At 38.2% G+C, this 21,001-nt stretch overlaps 1 protein-coding gene across 1 annotated transcript in view; it reads left to right on the forward strand.

The window, feature by feature from the left end:
• Window positions 1-639: 639 nt before the first annotated feature.
• Window positions 640-21,001, forward strand: part of WDR70 (WD repeat domain 70) — a 142,090-nt gene continuing 121,728 nt past the window's right edge. The window contains exons 1-5 of the mRNA XM_075019702.1: window positions 640-689; window positions 802-864; window positions 1,109-1,192; window positions 3,042-3,156; window positions 7,322-7,526. Of these exons, the coding sequence (XP_074875803.1) occupies window positions 668-689; window positions 802-864; window positions 1,109-1,192; window positions 3,042-3,156; window positions 7,322-7,526 (489 nt within the window). The 5' untranslated portion in view covers window positions 640-667. The remainder of the gene's footprint in view (window positions 690-801; window positions 865-1,108; window positions 1,193-3,041; window positions 3,157-7,321; window positions 7,527-21,001) is intronic.

A 21,001-nucleotide genomic window follows, 5' to 3' on the forward strand; every position in this document is an offset into this window, starting at 1 on the left:
GGTGGAAGGCCTCGAGGGCAAGACTCAAGCGGCCGAGGTCACCTGCCTGGCTGGGCTTGGAGAAGAGAAGGCTGAGGGGTGCCCTGATGGCCGCCTGCACCTTCCTCGCGGGTTGGGGGGGTGGTGGGCAGCGGAGGGGGAGGTGCTGATCTCCTCTCTCTGGTGACCAGCAACAGGACACGAGGACATGGAATGGAGCTGCCTCAGGGGCGGTTCAGGCTGGACATTCGGAAAAGGTTCTTCGCTGGGAGGGTGGTGGGTCCCTGGAACAGGCTCCCCAGGGAAGCGGTCACGGCACCAAGCCTGTCGGAGTTCAAGGAGCGTCTGGACAACGCTCTTGGTGATATGGTTTAGTGTTAGCTGGTCCTGCGAGGAGCAGGGAGCTGGGGTCGGTCATCCTGATGGGTCCCTTCCAACTCGACATACTCTGCGATTCTACGAAGATTTAGTCGAGGCGTTCCGAGCAGCGACGGGAGAACGGCACAAGGCCGGCGGCGGACGCCCGAAGCCGGCAGATGAAACACGCCGCGGCCCCGGCTCGGGGAGGGGAGGGGACGGGAGGGGAGAGGAGGGGCGGGGGGCCGCGCTGGCGGGCGGCCCCGGTCGCCTCTGGCCACGCTCGGGCGCTTCCGGCCGGCGCCGGTTGTGGTTCCGGGGCAGTCCCAGCATGGAGCCGGCGGCGGAGGGCGGTGAGCGGCGGTGCGGTGGCGGGCCGGACCCGACCCGACCCGACCCGACCCGGCCGAGCCCACCACGCGGCCCCGGCTGACCTCCGTGGTTTTCTTTCCTTTGTCCTTGCAGACGCTGAGATGCTGGGGGGACCCGATCCGGAGCTGGCGGCCACCATGGGCTTCTCCGGATTCGGTGCGTGGCGATGCGGGCCGGGGGGTGCCGGGCGCCCGGCTGAGGGGCGCGGGGGAAGGGGGGGTTGCTTGGGGCCGGCGGCCCTTGGTGGGGACCCCTGGGGGAGGCTGGCGGTTGGAGGTGGAAATGAAACGGTCGTGCCTGTGACCCCCCCTCTCCCGCCCCCCCCTCCGGGCCTGGAGCTGCCGGAGTGCCTGTGGCCAGGGTGAGTCTGTGTTGCATTCTCCTTTTTCTTCATTTTCAGGGAAGAAAGCTCGGACTTTCGACCTCGAAGCCATGTTTGAGCAAACGAGAAGAACTGCAGTGGAGAGGAGTAGGAAGGTCTTGGGTAAGAAACGCGAGTGTAGTCAGCTAATGCATTTAAAAACGTGTTTTGTTTTTCTGACTTGGGGTGGTGTTTAAAATGGCTCAGACTAGCTGTCTAGAGAACAAAAAACAAGTGCAGTTTTGTTCAAGGAAGATAGTCCTAAACAGCTTGGGGCTTGATAAATTGTATAGTTATTAATTTATGTATGTTGTCTGAGTATGCAAGTGTAGTCTGCGTGTGCAAGGTTCCTGTTGTGAAGCATTGCTTACACATACAGAAAAAAGGTGAATTTAAACACAAGACTTCTTCCTTATTTTACCTAGCTGTGTATTTATTTTGGAAAGGAAGTTGGTACAGACAGCTTTAATTTAGAGAGAACAGAATAACAAAGAAGAAATGTGTGTCTTATACCAAACAGCAGGTTATATAGCAGCCCACAAATTTGTCTCTGTCTTCTGCTGTGCTGTGAGGGGGTAGGTTTTCAAGGTGGTAGTTTGAGAGTGGGAGATGGAGAAAATTGTGTCTTTTGCTGCCTGTATCAAAGCAAACATCATTCCAAAGGTGGTACTTGGGAGACACTCGTGTGTGTTCTAGAAATCCCTTTGCCAACCCAAGTGTCCATGCTTTCTCCCTCCACTTCGACAGTTTGTGCAGAATGTGTGTGGATTTGGTTTTTATTTTGTTTGTTTCATGTGATGCCATCATGGTTGAGCTGCTTCCATGCTACTAGATTAGGCTTAACCTGCTCTCTAAAATGTTGCAGTTTATGAAGTTGTTAGACTTGAAGCACCTTATCATGAAGAAAGCAGTTCGGTATGAAGGACTGAGACAATTATGATGTTGGTTGTTTTTATTGTTTTGGCTCTATGCAGAATCACAAGAACAGACCTCTGTGGAGGCTCGTTGACTTTGTGGACTTTAAGACACTGTGAAATTCAAATATACAGAGGATTCCAAAACTTGATTTGGACCATTTTTTTTCTGTGGGCTGAATCTAAACACAAGAATGTGTTTCCATGTTGGAAACCTTTTCATGTTTCATACTGTTTCAGGTTGATCTGTCCTTCCTTATGACAGAACATTTGCTTACACCATGTTTTAGTTTAGGAGGGAAATCCAGTAAGTGGATACAAACCCGTAATTTTTTAAGTTAAGACATCTTGAACTCCATCTTGAATGTTGCCCCCTCCCTTGTGACCCCCGCCCCCCAGGTTTCTAGGCTCTTGCCCAGAAAGGAAGCACAATGCATTTTGATGCTTGTGAGGTTGATCATTTTACCAAAAATGACAGAGCTTTATATGTAATTCAGCTGTTTAACTTGGAAACAGATTTTCTGAGGATGAGGTAATGTGAGCATTTTATTTTCAGATTCCTTAAGATACACTGTTGACTTTTAGCTTTCTGGAATACCCACAATAACTTTTGGAAATGTCTCCTCTGCCATCCCAACTGTGGATAAAAAGAACTGAGATCAAAATATGTTTCTTGGTTCAGTATTTTGCAGGTGTTTGTATTTCTTTTCAGAGGAAAATGTTCCTAGCTTTGCTGCAAAACATGTTTTTAGTTTAGCTAACAGTGATGTTTCTTGTATAGAGAGAACAGTGTGTGCAAACAAACAGCTAGAGGGTGTTAGCATTTTCCTTGTGACATTTTGTTTTTCTGAGGGATCACTGCAGTAGCAATGGAAATTTAATTTATATGGTAAAGTAATCTATTTTCAGGTGAAATCCTTTATTTGCTGTTGCCTTTTCAAATGTTTCATAGAGGTCTGAAAATAAAGAAAATTGTTTTACTGTCCTCAGCAAGCCTCTAATTTTATTATTTTCTAAAATTTTTGGTTATTTGTCAATTATGTGCTGTCTCTATTCAGAGGCTCGTGAAAGAGAGAAGAAAGACCAGGCTGAAAAAGAGTTTAGAAGTCCATGTGCTGATTCATCAGCTTCAGCATCCAGTGCAACAGGAGCTGGGTCCACATTAACCCAAAGGTACTTAAATGTTGTGGGAGATTCCATGTAACAGCTTTCTTATCTGAAGGATTTTTTTGTTGGCAGCGTGAGTGTCATCTAACTTCTGTGAACATATCTATACTATCTGAAGTATTTCAGTGGAAATACGGATTTTAGATTTTTTTTAATCTGTGCTTTCTTAAAGATGTGTCAATAATTTGTAAATATTGAGATTATGTATATTTAATAGTATTAATAATTTTATTAGTAAATTAGTAAATTTATTTAGTAAATTTTGCAGTCTCCTCCCTAATCCTGTTTGGCATACTTTTTATTCTGAAGTGACAACAACGTTGTTATCTGTGGATTTTTTGAAAATATTGGGGCAAATATAATGGCTACATGTGCTGACTTAGTAAGCAGCTATTGTTCCCACCCATAGATAGAATATACTTGTTCCTGCCTGCTGAAAAAGAAAGCAAAGTAGGTGGAGAGCCTCTGTGTGCACATTGTATTGAATGGAGTAGTGGTGGGGCTGAGAAAGTATTTGTTTTGACTTCAGTCTGAAATCTACTGTCAAACTTGCCAATGTTTGTTTGTTATTGACAAACAATAAATGCTACTGCTTTGACAGTTTGAATTCTGAGGTGCTGGGAAATCAAAAGTAGCTGAAGGTAATGGGGGCCACACAACTCTATTGCATGGCAGGTATTGTGGAGATCAGTGCACTGTAAATTTTTAGGCTTCTGTATCTATGGAAGTGGAATAACCCATACAAGACCCTAGTATACATATATATATATATATATTAGGGGCTGATAGAGCCTGTATGTGGTAGGCTGTTATGGACAAACTTGTAGTGTTTCAGACTGTGAACAAATTTCTGTTAAAAAATTTACTTTTTGGGTGTTGGTCTATGGAAATCTCAAATGAGCCATGCACTCTCACTGAAATAACTGGTCGCACAATATACTACCCTATAGATCCTGTGTTATGTCTTGTGCATGTGGGAAAAATATTCTGTGCTCCCAGTTGCTTTTGATAATCTTAGATACCTATCTGGTGAAATAATGAAGGATCACAAGAATTTAAATGTAATGTGATTGTGTGCTATATAGGGGTGACTTCAATATAAAGAATCACTTAAAAGAAATGGTACAGTGGAAAGCAGTCAGGTGATACAGAGCTTTTCCCTAATCATCTCATTTTGCTAATGGACTTGTCAGAATAGACCTTCAGGGAGTTTGTATAAAGGAGTTCTGCTGATGTTAAGTTTTCTTTGTTTTTCTTTTCTGTTTTTACCAAGAATTGAGAAGGGAGAAGGGAGGGCATGACATGAAAGGCTTTCTTGGAAGTTTTATATTTCCTTGTGAAATAGGATGTGTAGCTTAGTACTTAGTGCTAAAGCCAGGAAGCTACTGAAGGAGACATGGCATTGTGACTCAACCTTAATTCAAAGGAACAATCCTACAACTGATGATTTAAGTCTGAAATGCAGGACTCTCAGTACTTCTTTTTATAATGCAGATTTTAGTTACTATAAACTGATGTAATATATATAGCTTGTTCTGTTCTCTGAAAATGGTAACACTTTCCTGAATATTACTTCTTTTCAATTTCTGTTGTCATAGTAGCACTCAAACTAATTTTTTAGTTGTTAAAAAGGGGCTGGTTGCTCCAAAAAGACGTGAAGAACAGCTACTGATTCTTTTTGCTTTTGAGCTACTTTGCTGTAGAGAAATGTTTACAATAGTTATGGGACTTAACATATTTATGCATAAGTATAATAATAATAATTATGCATTGTGAAATGAAAGTATCTGATAGTATTTGGATAGTATATCCAATGGAGTGGATGATGTGAGGAGAGTGAACACTTGGGGGGGATGTGCCCACATACTTGTACAACTCTCAGAATGTTTTTTATTTCCCCTGTGTGCCATCTGCGCTCTAATGCAGCTTTCTGTTTTTCCTCTTGCAGCTTGTTTTACTTACTGAGGAGGTAATGAGGGAAAGCAAAAAACAATTCCTTACACTTTTCTGAAGCCTGGGAAAAGGGCTGGCAAACTGGTTCTTTCTTTACAGCCTCTGGTAGAGTACGACCGTAAGGCTGGAAAGTTGAAGGAAACACCACTTGTTTTGTCTTTTCTGTCAGCAGCTCTCCTGGTTGCTGTCGGAAGGGTAGATGGGCTTTTGGTCTGGCTGCACTGGGATGTTATTACGTTTGACTTTCCTCCAGTCAGGACAGAGGATACCAGTAGCTGTAGCTGTAGTACATGGCTGTCCCTGCCAAGCTTGGAGTGTGGTGAAAAATAGCACTGCGATTCTGACCGTTTCACATGCAGAGTGATTACACTGCCCTTCAAAGTATTGGAATGTTTGATTTGATCGATTTATCTTTCCTAGCAAATGAGGGAATGATAACGATAAGTAATTAGGAGGGAAGCTAGGTATTGTTCTTTGGTGTCTATAGAAAGATCTGAAAATCTGTGACTCCAGGATTGGAAAGGCCTCCTTGAATCATTATGCTGTATACATTATTCTCACTGGCAGGTACAGTGTATATTTGGTTCCATTCCAAAACTAATGAAATAGTTTGGCTTTTGGGGAAAAGATATGTGGTTTGCTAGTTTGGGAACGCATACTGACTCTTAAAACACAACTATTTTGCACATAATATTGTAAAGTTGTTAGTTTTGGGGGTACCTAATTTGAAGAACTTTGAAGGTCCCAACCCATTCTTCACCTGCTGCAAGCTTCCTTTTGGTAAAAGGACATTGATTGCCCCATTGTTGTAGAGTAAGAGAAGCTCTTTTTGTTTGAGTTAGATTTCTTAGATCATCATATCCTGATCTAGGTCTTCAAATGTCTCTCATCACTATGCAAAACAAGGTTTGCATGTAGAGGTAATATCTTTTATTAGGCTAGTAAATATAGTTGGAAAAATTAGACAAGCTTTCAGGCACGCAAACACTTCTTATCACTGTAACACCTCAGGATCTAATTTGAGTTGGTTTTAGTTTGTTTTGATTTCTTCCTAGAATAGAATTTTGACTGCATATCCAACACAAATATTTGCTGTGTAAGCTGCTACCTGCTTGGTGTACAGCTGGTTTGGGAGGTGGAGTGGGGCTGCATTCTCTGTCACAATTACATAGTTTATAACATTTTTTTTTTAATCCTTTATTATGTTCTTCAACTTGTGTGTTTTTATTATAGTTATTAAGCGATAACCTAAACTTTAAACCCCCCAATACCTCTGTAGTCTTCTTTTTTCTTTGTTAAACTATCTTTTGCAGTCTGCTCACTTAAAAACTCACATACACACTCTTAAAATACAAGCTTCTAAACCAAGCCTTGCAATTTGACCTTATCTCACTGAATCTGAAAGGAACATCTGATTTCCACTGCAAGGTATCACTGTGATGATACACTGTATCTAGTCAAAAGGCAAAGTTTTCTGCATATCACTTTTAGACCTTCTGCCAGTTAGAGTACCGCCTACTTGACAACTACCAGCAGAGGGAGCACATTTATTTTGAATAAACTGAATGAACGTGGACTAAGTCGCTCTACTGACTTTTCAGAAATTTTCCAATGCCAAAAATAATGTGTCCACACAACTGATTTGAGCAACAGCAAAATGATAATTTAATGTGACTTTTAGAATCAAGATTTGTTACAGTATCAAATATTTGGTTGAAAGTGCCTGATTCCCTGTTATTCTTTGCCAGCATTATAAAGCAAGTGCCATGCTTTGTGTTCTCACTCTGGTTGTGAGTCTGGGCGGCTACTGTTTTGAGTTCCACCCAGCCAACAGAGGTACAGAGCATCTGCACAAGCTGCAACTTGAAGCAGAATCCTGAAAATGCTCTATAACAATATATTCTGTTTGCTTCTAGGCAATATTGAAATCCATACTAGTGACATGGTACTGTTGTTTTTACAATCTGTCTAACTTTTTCTTTGTTTGATTTTGTCCAGTTTTTTGAACTGCCTGTGACTATGATGTTCCTTTTTTAAAAAACTTTATGTTTACAAGGTGATGGTGGGCCCACACTCTGTTAATAAAAATTAATTTATGTTTTGCTGCTAATTTCAGTGTTTACAAGTTTACAACAGTGCTCAGCATCTTGTATCTGAAAATTCCTATGGAAGTGCCAATGTTCATGAAATATTTAATTTTTAAAATTTTTCCATGCAGAGAGGCGGCCTGTAGTGAAAGTGAAGGTAGCTCAGATGAAGAGTTAACTGGTCCGTCTGTGCAATCCCAGACTTCTGCTCAAGGTCCAGCTGAGGATACTGATGATGATGATGAAGATGATGAATTCATTGGGCCACCACTTCCACCTGGGTTCAAGGACAGTGATGACGATAATGACAATGATGATACAGAGGAGGAAGATACTGTAAGTATTTTGTTCCTCTTTAATGTTTTAATGCTTTGAGTAGACTCTTAACTTGTAAGTGTGCTCTTTCCTTTATGATTGAATTTGTAGGTGAAGTATGACTGTTGTTTGAAATGCAGGTTTTTTGTGGGTTTTGTAATGATTATTCAATAAATACAAGTAATTGTTTTCATTTAAAAATACCAGGATTTTTAAAAAATGTATGCATGTGAATCTCAAGGGAAATTAATCATCAATTAGTATACATTTACTCTTTTTTGTTTTCACATTATGAAATAACTGTATAGATAAATATTTTCTATAAATATTTTATGTAGCTTGTTTCCCAATGCATGTGTAGAATTTTTTACAGGAAAGAGGAGGTAGCGCTGAGCTTGAATCTAGGGGGAACAATTGTGCCAAAACTGTTTTGAGAAAATGAACCGTGGTAACTGAAGGGTCCTTTTTTTCTTTTTGTTTGATTTGGTTTGTACTTTTTCTAAATCTAAATAAGTGCCAGACTGGTTTGTCAGGGTGAATATAGGTTGTCTTTTCTATCTATGTTAAAAGCAAGAAAACCCCTAAGAGCCTAACTTGGGTATCACAGACACTCAGTTGACAAATTTTTCTCTATTTAGTTAAAAGTTTAATGGTTTGATGTTCATTCTCCAAAACTTCCTGGATTGAATATTTTGTGGCAGTGGATTTTGTATGATGGTTTCCATGTTGTTTTGTAGCAACAATGGTAGAAGTCCTGTAAAAACAGTCTTACTTTTTTTGAACCATTCAGTAGCAGAAAAAGTCTGTATGTCCTGTTGCACAAATATAGACCTAATCCTAAAAAACAAATTCCCAGGTGTTTCAAGGGTTTCTTCTAAATTCCTCTTCAGTTTTGACTAGGTATTGTTTGTTTGTTCTTTTCTTATAAAATCTCTCACCTTGCATCTTGTGAACTTTAAAACATAAGTTCAGACTACTCATTTAAAATGAGCGAGAGGAACTTCTTAAGCAATGACATAACTGAGTTTTAGAGTAAGCCTAACCTTGTATGATCACAATTTCCACCCCCACCCCCCTCCCCAGGGGATAAGTGATGGGAAATTCTGATACCTTAGGGTTTTTTGTTTCTTTGTCTGGTGAACTTGATTCACTGTTGCCTATGGATTTCTTTCATTATCAAACTGCACATTTTAGTGCCATATCTCCTGTGATCTCATCTGTACCCCCAATATGACTTGTTCTGTCTTAGGGAACCAAGCGGTTAAATCCCAAACTTTCCTTGAGAATGTTGTAAGCCTTATATGACTTACTATTGATCTGTATCAGGAATTCTCTTAACTTTCAGCTGTTATGGCACTGTGGAGTGAGTCTATATTCCTGAGGGTGTCATAGACTCAGCAGATTTCAGCTGCTGCGGATCATGTCATGTTGAAGTCACTACTTCTTTTCTGCCAATTTTCATCTGTTGTCCTGTCTCAAGTCTGCTTGTTCATACATTTTTCAACTCACAGTAAAATCTTAAAATGCAGTGCTTTGTCAAGAAATTTTATCAAACTTGAATCTCTTCAACAGATAATCAGAATAATAGTTCCTGTCCTGAAAAGTGCTTACATTTATTGATGCTGAAAGAAATGTTTGGCCATGTTCAGTCTTGTCTCTAAATACTTTCCAAACTATTTCAGTATCATCCAGAGTGTTAGTGTGTACACAGATTTTGGTAAGCCCAGATGCTGGTCATTTTGGAAACCACAATGTATTACACAAAGAACAGCAACTTCTGAAAGTACCTATTAATAGCTGCTAACTTTGTGCATGTATGCACTAGGAAGTGGTAAATCTCAAAAATGTGTGCTTGCTTTGCACAGGTGTTTTGTTCTTTCTTTGGGGTCTCATCAGAATGCCCTCCTAAATCACAGCTCTCCCTAGTTGTCCTCGTTTCCCCTCCCCCCAAAAAACCAATCTTTTGCTATGCTGTCAGCACTTCTGAAGCTGGTAACTGCCTTATAGCACTGGATAATTGAAGCCACATAGAGAGAAACAATGAGGCTTGGGAATCAAGTCCTGCCAGGTATCTTTAATCTTTGGGAGAGTAAAAGTTCTCCAAGATGCTCAAAGGATTTCAGTGTATATGACACTGAAATAGAACAGTGTAAACTTGAAATCATGTTATATCTTGGCAACTAAACCCAAGGTTATGCCTCATGTCTGCTAGTATTTCATTGAAGTATTGCACAAGCCTTTGCATCAGAAATCTCGTGTAGATATTCATCCTGATCTTTTCTACACAGACTTTAATGTTCATTGCTCTGTTTCTGTTATGTACTTCCATATTTTCTTGAGCAACAGAGGTTTGAAAACACCAGAACTAGGTGAAGTTCTTAGGGAAGTAATATTTCTGTGGAATGCCTTCTTGTCGGGATCTTAAGGAATTAAGTTGATTTCTAAACTGAGGATGTCCAGATTGTTCTTCTTGACAATTAAGAGAATTTTGCATGTGTTGGAAAATCATAGAGAATTTTGCTCAAAACCCATACATCAGATTAGCTAAACAATGGTCATTCATCTTGTATACCTAAATTTTTCCTGTAACTCATGCCAGAAATTGCTTGAGTTTTCTTTTCCAAATGAAAATTGATACAAGTAGCTTGTGGTTTAACCGTAATTTTGTTGTAAGACTGGATTAGAATTTGGGAATACTTTTCCCTCGGTTCCATTGTCTGTTACAGACATCACTTTCTGCAGTTAGCAAAAAGCAGTATATATTTAGCCTGCTGTAATTCCATTCTGAAATGAAAAATATATATACCTTCCAATTAAGTGTATTTGGCAATGGTCTTGCCTACTTACACTGAACTCGCAAAATTATTCAGTTGCGTCGAATAAAGTTTCACCACATTGGTCAAGTAAACTATAATGGAAGTACACTAAATATTCAACATCTGTTTTATTGCATCATCAGAGGAAGGCTGGCATCCTTTGACATCTCTCTTGTTGAGTAATTTTAGCTGAGTAATTTTATTAGGTTCACATGAATCAAGAGTCCTATACATACTACTGTTCCAGTTTATGGTATCATCTCTTTCATCTCAGTAGTGAGTGCTATATGGATTCCTAAATGTAATCATGTTCAAACTATAGATTAGTGCCAAGTTGTAGCAGACTCCTTCATTTATTCATATTTATGGAATAAATGAGGTGTTGTAGGAGAAGGTAACTAAATCCTGAGCACTTATTTATGTAGCATAGCAATGTGGGAGAACAGTATTACTTAATGATGGAGAAATTGCAGGAAAATGGTAAAGTGGTAAAACTGTGTATATTTTTTGAGGCAATATGTATGTTCCACAGAACAGAGTAAGGCTTTTAGTAGTAGAGGTAGCTTATGAAGAGAAGAGGGGGTTATCAGCAATGTAATAGAAAATATCTATTTCTTTTTAATCCCTCTGTGCTATAGTGTGCTGTGTACCTATTTTCTGTTGTTCTCAACTGAAGATGGCTTCACCTTAGTAGGGCTTTATGCACTGGAATCTCTCAAATGCCATCTACTATACATATAAATAATTTTGTAAAAAACAACTGGATTGTTACTTTAACTTGATGTCTGTCGTGTGCAAATGAGCTATGGATTTTAAAAAAACCATTATGTAATTGCTTTTATGCCTGTCAGATTTATGGATTCTGGGCACTGATAATAATTTATTTTCGTTATCTCCCCCCAAAGGGCAGTGGGCATCTTGTTTAACGAAACTCTTGCTTTAATTCTGTAAAGTTCTCTAGAATGCCAAAGGGAAAACAATGTGTGGAAACAGCTGATCTTAACTTCAGCCTGTCTTTCTCAGCAGTCACTTTGTTTGCTGGTTGTCTGTTTTAATTTCTAGCCAGACTGTGGTATTAATTTTTTAATTATATGTGTTTGAATAATGCTACAACTGGCTTGATAAAGTGGAGTTACTGGAAACCGGAATTAAAAGACCCCAGTGAAAAGTTTCAGACAGAAAAGTAACTTGCAGACTGGTGTGATTTAAGTTTGTCTGAACTTAAGACAATAGTTACAAAACAGTCTAGAATAGATTTGGTTGAGAATAAGCAGAGCAGCAGAAATATGAGACTTGTGGGTTTTCAGTCTAAACAGTTAATTTATAACTGGGAAGATTTTGTGTCAGCATGGATGCCAGAGGCCTTTGGGGTCTAGAGCCTCCCCTTACTGCTGCTCATGAACTCAGTTATTTTCTTTCCTGTGAAGGGAATCAGGAAGCAGCTGTGCTTTCCTGATTTCCTGTTGATCGATTGGTGATCACAGTATGATCCTGTAAGCCCCAAGGAAGGCAGGTGTTGCTGTTATGAGAACTCTGATTCCTTTTTCTTTCTTGTACATCAGGCTGTGGTTGGTATGTGTGGGGGCAGAATTGGGAGAGGAGAAACAGAAAGCTCCATTGAATAATTCTTTTGTTGTGTTTCCAGAGGTACTGTGAGACTGCCTCTCTTTTGTTATTGTATTTTGCTGCTGAAGTAACTTCTTTAAAACATAAGTATCTCTATTTTGACCCTGAAGTAAACAAATTTTTCTTTAATAGTTATATGAGCTGCAGTTCTGTAATACGAAATCTTGTGAACTTTGTGTAACAGATAAAATGCATCAAAATACTGGCTTTGCCCTGGTAGCTTGCCACTGTTTCTCAAGCCTGACTTTAGATGTGATTTTTATTACAGGAACATGGTTTTTCCACTATTGCTTGTTCAGTTGTTTTTGCTTTCTTATGAGAGACTGTCAATAGAGACATTTGTCAGAATTGCTTGCTATAAGGTTAGCGTCTTTTGAGTCTAGGGTTGGCCCAGGACTGCCCAGCTCACATTTGGTATTTTACTGAATAATCATCAGGTGGAAGGAGTAGCTGGTGGTTATCTTTGATGGGAATTTTTCATGCCTTATTGGTGTTTTTACAGAAAAATGAATAACAGTTAATTGCTGAATGTTTTGAATCAGCACTGTTAGTTTTTGAGTATTACACGTTTCTATAATTTACATTTACATGTGATAAAAACTGAACATAAATTTTTGAGGAGAGCCATAGATATTGTATCACATATGTGAGTTCTGACTTGGGTTACTTTTTTCTCTGAGTTTTTGTAAGTTCATTTTATATACTCAAGTCTTCGTGGTAGCTGTTGTAAAGCATTTTTCTATGTTTGATTAAATTCTGTGTTAATATTGATGGTAGTTACATTTAACAAGTAAATATGTAGATTTAATCACTTATTTAGTATAATTCACCTCCATTTGTGCCAGAATTGATGATTCTTAACGAGGCACAATATGCTTATAAGTACTTACACAAGTATTTTGCAGTGCTTGTTTTGTAGTAGTGTAAGGAGTACTGCTGTATCAAGTATATTTTAAGGACAATAGGTACACTTGGTATCAATTCCCTCTGATATTTTTCTCTTGTTATAGTTTTCCTTCTTGTATGAAAGACTGGCATTAATTTGGGGAGCGTGGAAAATGGTACGAAGAGTTGTTTATTTGAATTGTGATCAGTGCTTTTCTGTAGTGCTTTTTCTCCTAATGGTGTAAAAACCTGGTTGGATTGTCAGTGCCAGTTTTTCACATGGTTGTAAGCTGAGAGGGGAGGGAGGAAGCAGAGTTTCTCCTGTAGTCCGAAGCTTTTCAGGTTTGGTTTCTATCCTGAAAAGTACGCCTTTCTGGAAAACTTGAAGAAAACATTTTTGTTTCCAAGCTGGGATGTTTTAAAAGGAAAATGGCTCATTTTTCAGAGGGCACATTCCTAACAAGGGTAAATTTTGAGGTTGGGACATATAGTAGTCTTTGCCAGCTTTTTTGCCCTGTCAAGATGCACTGGGAGTGTATCTCTGGTTTGTGCACTCAAAATCTGGCTGGAGGGGGACAGGAGACCAGCCAAAGTTGTCACGTCAGGGTTGGTGGGTGGACAGCTTTAAATCTAGGATGTAAGCATTTTTCAAGGTAGTGGATGACACCTATTAAAAGACAGTAGAAAGAGATTGTGTATTTATTAATATTCTCTTCTATATGTCATTAGAAAATGTGCTGAGATCTTTAACAGAACTTAATGGAGTGCTAGCATCTTGTGACACTTTTCCTCACTTGAAGCAACAGGTATAGAGGTGGTTGTTGAAAGAATTTGCTGGGTGGATTTGCAAGGCCTTATCTTCTGTCTGGAGCTTAGTTACAGTTGATTCTTCTCTGGAATGGAGAACTATTTCTGCCTGCAGTACCAAAGAGATACTAATCGTGTTGTAATTATGTCCCTGAAACAAGTACAGCCTTGGGCCTCTCCAAGGCTATACTCTGATTTAGGCATACTTCCAAAATGATAGTGTAGCTGTATTCCAAGTTTTAGAATTGTTTTGAGGCATTTTTAAATTTTTGCGGAGGTTTAATAGGACATACCAGTAACACGCATTCAGAATGGAAGAAAGCCATTTCCTGCTGATTTAGATGGAGAATTTAAGTAGACTGTAATTGCTTCAATTAGAATTTGGCTATGGTACCAGGCTAAAATCATGGTGATATAAAAATAAATAAATGTTATGGGAATTTTTAGTCATCCTAAGGAGTTATAACATTTAGGCTGAGGATTGTCTGTCCTGGTAACTGCTGAATCTTGTTTACCCAGTCATATTTCATTTTTTCTAAAGAAGAAAAAGTTAAGTAAGCTGAACAAAGCAATTTTTGGGTGTGCAATACAAACAGAAAAGTGTGGGTTACCAGATGAGAGGCATTATTTTTGAACTAACTCTAGTCATTGATACATTGATGAAAAATAGGTAGCAATTACTGCTGCTTTCAATTTCCTTTTGTGTTAATTGGGAGAAAAATACTTTTCTCATATATGTGCATAATGCGTTCTTAGCTCTTGACATTATTTCTGCTGTAAAAATCAGGAAAATGTATTTTCTTTATATTAAACTTGGAACAAGTACTGGAATTTTTGTTAAGGATCATTGATATGGTTACTGGTGTTGCAAAGAATGAGAAAGATTATCTCAAAAGGGAGCTAGAAAGGATTCTCAAGCTTCACAAAAATTAAAAGAAAGCACAATCAAACCCCTAAATTTTGTATAATGATGCTCAGTGTAAGAATGTGAGAGAATCAGTCAGAAGCTGGAAGGGAAGGAACACTTAATGTTAGAATCTGAGAGCATAATACTGACAATGCACAAGAGGAAGCTAACAGGGTAATTTCCTTAGGGAATGTTTGCCTTTCATAAAAAAGAAAGGAGTATTTGCTCCTCCCCTTTCCAAACCGATGCCCCAGAGTTCATGATTACCAGTTGTTGCCAGAGGAAACAAGTGTACTTAAAAGATCTCTATCAATTCTGCAGAGCATAGTAAGGCCAAGACTTCTCTGCTGTATATCATCCCATGCCTTTTTGGTGGCATGATATTAATTTTGATTAATTAGTAATATGACTGAATATAAGAAGTTATAGAATGTTTCCTCTACAGATAGATACTTAGTCCTATGGGTTTGTTTTTAGAAATATTTTGTGAGAAAATTAATAGGCATATATTTGCTGACTTCAAGGTACCTAGAGAGAGGTGACTTCAGTAATATTAAATAAAATGTAATATAGAACATAATTATCATTACTACTGTCCTTTTTAACAGAGTTTAGAGATCTTATTATGTCCTGTTTTTACTCTTTGCCAGCTCCGTTAGAGACCCTTTATCAGGTCAGCCTGACTTGATGGAGCCCGTAGAAGGCTTCTTTAGGAGCTGCTGGTACCACTTCTGTATTTGGAAAGGGAGCTGCGAAAAGTGATGCAAAGTGTTCTTCATCTCTGGGACAGATACGCTGTGGCTGTAGAGCTCCCACGCTTGAAACGTGGGATCCTCATGCTCATCTCTCCTGAGACCATTGGTTTCTTTATAGCCAGAAGATTTTGTGGAAGCTAATATCCTCTACTGTCCTTAGAGGGACAGTAGAAATGTCAGGTTGTTTTTTTTTTTTCTGGCAGGTATGTTTGAGGCATGGGTAACCTTGAGGCTGTACAGTTCTGTGACCCACCTCTTAAAACAAAAAATTCCAAGTCTTTCTAAGCACATCTTCTACATGCATATCTCAGTCACAAGACCATACTTTCAATACAGTATTATTTAACAAGGATATGTAGTTGGAAATCTTAGGAAATTCCATTCATGCAATGGTATATGAACATCTGATCCTAAATATTACTTTTCTTACTTCCAGTAGAAGTTGGGATCTTTGGATGTGAAGAGACTAAAATGAATTTATTCTTTGGGACCCTAAAATGCTTACACAGTCGGAAGAAAGTGATGACTACCTTCTTACATGATGCTTTTGTTGGCAATTGCAACAAATTTCCAATGTGCTTTTATAAAGAAGCACAAATACCATATTGTTTCTGTCAGTGTTAGAATATATAAAATATTTCTAAATTTGGAAAGGAAGCTAACAGCAATATTAACACTGTATTCGACACTGTTGGTATCAATGTGGAATACATAAACAGAAGATGGTAGATTTTCTTTGTACCTGGCATGTGAATGTTACCTTTTGAAAAAGTTGTTTATGCTTTAAACAGAATAATGAGAAATACACGTGTAGAGAACTCTTGCTTGAATGAAGAGGAGAATAAAGTGGATGATAACAAGTGTTTGAAATATTTATGGTGGGGATGATTAAATAATTTAGAAGAGCTATATTTGAAGGAAGAGTCTAAGTGACATGCAGTTACATTTCCTTTCCAAAACAAGTCTTCACAGGATTTTCAATTAACAAATGATTTATATTAAACTGTTGGAACTGCAGACTGCTCCAGCAGTATCCTTGGAGAGCAATTATGTTGACTTTCGGAATGTCTGCTGTTTGTTTAAAAGATGGCTTTGGATTTTTATGAATGTGAGACTACCACATATAATGTTTTACAACTGCTGCAATGGCATCTCTTATTTGCAGGTGGGCACTTAACAGTATACGGGGACTATACATACTTGATGCTAACGCTATCCAGATAGCACAACAATCATACTGAACTTCCTTCTGTTACTCCTGCTTCTTTTTTTGTATTTTAATACCTAATACCATTGTTTTCAAATTACTAGGTTCTTGAATATTATTTTGCTGAGTTACCTTGTCTACTATTTACAAATGTTTATTTGATGCATCATTGTCACTGAAGATTGATAAATATTCATATAACCAAATGTTATGGGAATTCGTTACAAATTTTTTTCTGGTTTCCTTTGATAAACCAAAAGAATTACTTTGTCTAAAGGCACTGAAGAATCATGAAGAATCATTCATATGAATTTTTATTAACCATCCCATTTCATAGTCCAGTTGTGAAGGTTTTCAAATGCGTTTAAAGGTCTTAGTGGGATTCCAGTGAATGCACTTGTTGCTTTTTTGTAAGCTATTTATTCCTTTATCTATTAGAAGTATTTTATTTTAACTTTGAAAATTATCGGTTTTACATCTGTTGTTTTTGTAGAAAAACTTTTTTGTAATGTCTCAAAGAATACCTACTTAATGAGAGATAAGATAGAAAAAAACTGGAAAAGAAGCCTTTAAGATCTTGTATCTCTTTATATGAGCACCCTAGTGTAGTTTAATGTCAGATGAGTTTGACGTAGTTTTCAAGTAAAACATTACTTTGTAAAGCAAAAGTTATTTTCATATCATAAGCATCATGTGCAAGAATAGTGAAAAGGTAATAAATTATGTAACCTTTACTTCCCAATATAAAAACATAGTTCAGACAGGACCTTTGTGCAGTAGGGATTTGGAGCTTTCTGTTCAGTTTTCTAAAATAGGGCTTGATGCACTTAACTGATAAATAGCTATATCATGCAGCTCAGTTTCATTATTTAAGGTTGGAGGATTAGATCCTTTTCCATGTAAATACTTGTGTTGACTTCAGTGGGACTACGGTCATGGACTTGCAGTTTTTAAGTGGGACTGAGTATGCATTATCGGTGAAACTACTAGCATTGTACCTTTGCTTTTACACTTTTGATGAGACAGAAGATACAGACAAAACATAGTTTGCTACTAACAAAAAGGTGATTTGTGACTTCTACTTTTATTTCCAGGTTTAATTAATTTACCAGTGTTTAGTAAATAAAAATGTATGTTATTTTGCAGCAAAGTGTGCTCTCAAGGTGCAAACAGGAGTTCATGTAGCTGAGCTGTCCTCCGTGTGTCTGTGTGAGAGCAGTGATGGACTCCCCAAATAGCCACTGCTGGGACAGCACTGAGCTCCGCGCAGGGTAGCTGCAAAGTGAGCACACTGCAGGGGCATGGGCAGGTTGTTCATTCTCTGCTGTTGTGACTGCACTGCAGTTTATATACGAGTTACCTAGCTGGTACACAAGTTTAAGTTTGTCTACGTGAGATGCAGTCAATGTTTGACTTAAAAAAAATTTCCTATTTCTTTGATACACCATAACCTAAATATTGCCAGCTAACATCGGGGCGGGGGGGGGTGGGTGGGTGGTTTTTTTTGTTTTCTCCCAAAATTGCACTAGGGGGCAGTGAAAACACCTTAGAGGCATACCAGTCTGCCTGGGACTTCTATTTGTCTTGCATAGTTTCTGCAGCCCTTTTCAGCAACTAGCTTGGAACCAGTTTTCAGAGTAAATAGTACTATGTAAAGATTTTGATTGGGATTATTGACATACGTGGAATTCATTGCAGTGAACACATGTACATTCTCATACCTTTCACCGTTGTCTTGGTGAAACGCAAGGTCTTAAATAAGATTGGACTTAGTCATGGTGACCCTTTTACATACAGAGGCCTCACAGGTCATCTTTCATATATGAATGAGTGTGAATGCAGGAAATAAATCCTGTATACCGGTATACAGCCTGGAAGAGCTGTAGAAATTAGGAGTAGAACTTACTTTTCTATGCATGACCAAAACTTTTGTCATGGAAAAAATGGTTTTAAAGAGTTAAAATATTCAATTAATTAATTCAGAACATACCTGGAATTAAAGCAAAAGCTAGAGTTCTCACTAAAAAGTGAGTTGTTTGCATGGAAATAACTAGAAAGGTTGGCTTGTTATTTTAAGTCAAGTATTTCACAAATATCACAATATAGGTGATATTTCCCTAACACTTACTGTATGGTGTGTATTTGTAGATTAATTCAGGTGTCAGAAAGAGCTGAGGACCTGTATTAGAGTGTCCTATGTCTGCCTCTACTAGCTTACATGAATTAGCTGTTCTCTTCCTATCATGTACTACAGGCAAACCATAGGACTTAGTACTTTTGTTTTAATTTAAAGAGGAAGACAAAAAAAATTAAAATATTTATTTATGCTATACATACAGCCTTTTTCTTTTTCCCTCCTGTTAAAAAATGGAATTGTCAACTTTGGAAGATTAGTTGGAGGATGGAGAAGTTACTTAGGATTTATGCAGCAGCCCACATCTTTAAAAGTAGTGGGAAAATACAGAAGGCTTTTTAACAGAGGCTTCCCATGTCCAATTTCTTTTTCTTTTATTTCAATTTATTAAACAAAGTATGAAAGGTCTTTTGACTGAGTTTGACTATATAGCTTTTGCATATTGGAGTACTTCATTCTTTGTTTCCTTGTACAGGAGGAAAAATCTGTCCTGTGGCCAAAATGTAGTCAGTCTCTGTGATACCATGTATGTATGTTATGTGATGTGTGTGACTTTGTATTGATCACATGTAAAATGGATCAGGCCCACATACTGCATCTTATCCAGTGCAATATTAGAAAACAGCGGGATGTGGGCCAGAGTAGGACACCCTTCTTTTCCAAGTTTAGCCAGGTGACTAAGAATTACTCACCATGTTCACTGTTTACCTGTTGGGTCTTGGGAAAACAATGATGATGCTAAATCTCCAAAGTTTCAGTGACAACAAAATCTCATGGCAGGACAAATGCAAACACAGTAAAAAGGGGGCTGTAATTAGTACACTTCTGTTGCTGTGTCCTATGACTCAGCACTTTCTCATTAGTCAAATTTAATTAGAGGGACTTAAAGCCTCATTGACGCCTCATTGACCCCTCAGTGTACAGCTGTGCTAGTCCATGCCTGTTCTGAAATATCAGAAAGGAAAGTAATAAAAGACGTTCGTTTTCTTGGAATACACAGAGATTGCCTTCTTATTTTGCTGTTAGTCATTGTCTCCAAAAGATAGCTACCAAAAATGGGTGACATATTTTCTGCATGTTATTGAGCCTTTGTGTCTGGGCCTACTTTGAAGCCTGCCTTTATCTTTACTGCAGGAGTAGGTGTCTTACTTGCAAAGGTTGTGGTTGTGCTATACTTGTGCAGGCACAAAGCAAATTTTGTAAAAATGCTGGGTTGACAGGACTGAAAGAGCCAAATTAGGAGTAAAAGATCAGATTTCATTCAAAAAATAAACTATCTATAAATATGATAGCTGATGCAGATGGTTCAATTGAAAAGGCAAATCATGTCAGCATTAGATTGCAAGATGAATTTGCAATTCTTTGGAGGAGGTGAACTCTCATTCTTCATATCGGGAATATTCTAAGCAGAAGGGGAAAACAGTGATTAATTCTTAAACTTTTGAACTGCATCTGAATGGCAGCAATTATGGCACTTGAAACAATTCTTCAACCTTTCAGAATTTTAGTCCACAATTTTCAAACTGGAATCTTTCAAGGTTTTGGTTAAGATAGAGTGTAACATAGATCTATATATATCAAGAACTTGCTAGACTTCACTTAAAATATAAATTGGGGTGAGAAGGTTCATAGCTCATAGAATAATTACTGGTTGTTTCTCAAGTCAGTAATCTTCCGAGTTTCATGCATCATCTGGATTTACAGAGATTTATCTGCCTCTTCCTGTCCAACCTGTTACTTAGGGTGTCTTGGAGCATGCTGTTCTCTGCAAAGAAAGCAAACTTACATATCAGGCTATAAACACATCTGTAGGGATCAGATGGCTTCCAGTGCTACCAGATTAGTAATCTTTTTCAGTACAAATAGTCAGTGTATGTCTTTTGCAAAGCAAATGTCATGACGTAACTGCTTTTGTTGTCTTAAATATAAGAATAAATGTATTTCTTAATGACATTCTTTCTTCAAGTACGCTAATTGTGTTACTACCTTTTTCACTGAGTACCAAAAATACCAGGAATGGAAATTCAGAAGAAAAAATAACTGTCTTAATCATCCTCAGTGGCTAAAAATTGTATATACGTATTTTAAAAGACCACTGTGACACAGAGTGCTGAATCATTTTACAAATGATCACTTCTTGTACTAGTTTTAAGTCTTGGTCTGTGTGAGCATTCTGTGCCTTAAGACCATCAAAAAAATAAACTGTTTTTTAACTCCATTAATTTCTCCTGTGGAAAATATTAAAATTCTGGAGAAGATGTGTGAGTTGCTTTTTTATATTACTTGTGTATTCTTCATATATTTACTTTTCTTCAGGTTTTCCCTCCCTTGTTTAGACAACATACATGGACGTGCAGGT

Source organism: Buteo buteo, chromosome Z (genome assembly GCF_964188355.1).
Source record: "Buteo buteo chromosome Z, bButBut1.hap1.1, whole genome shotgun sequence".
NCBI lineage: Eukaryota > Metazoa > Chordata > Aves > Accipitriformes > Accipitridae > Buteo > Buteo buteo.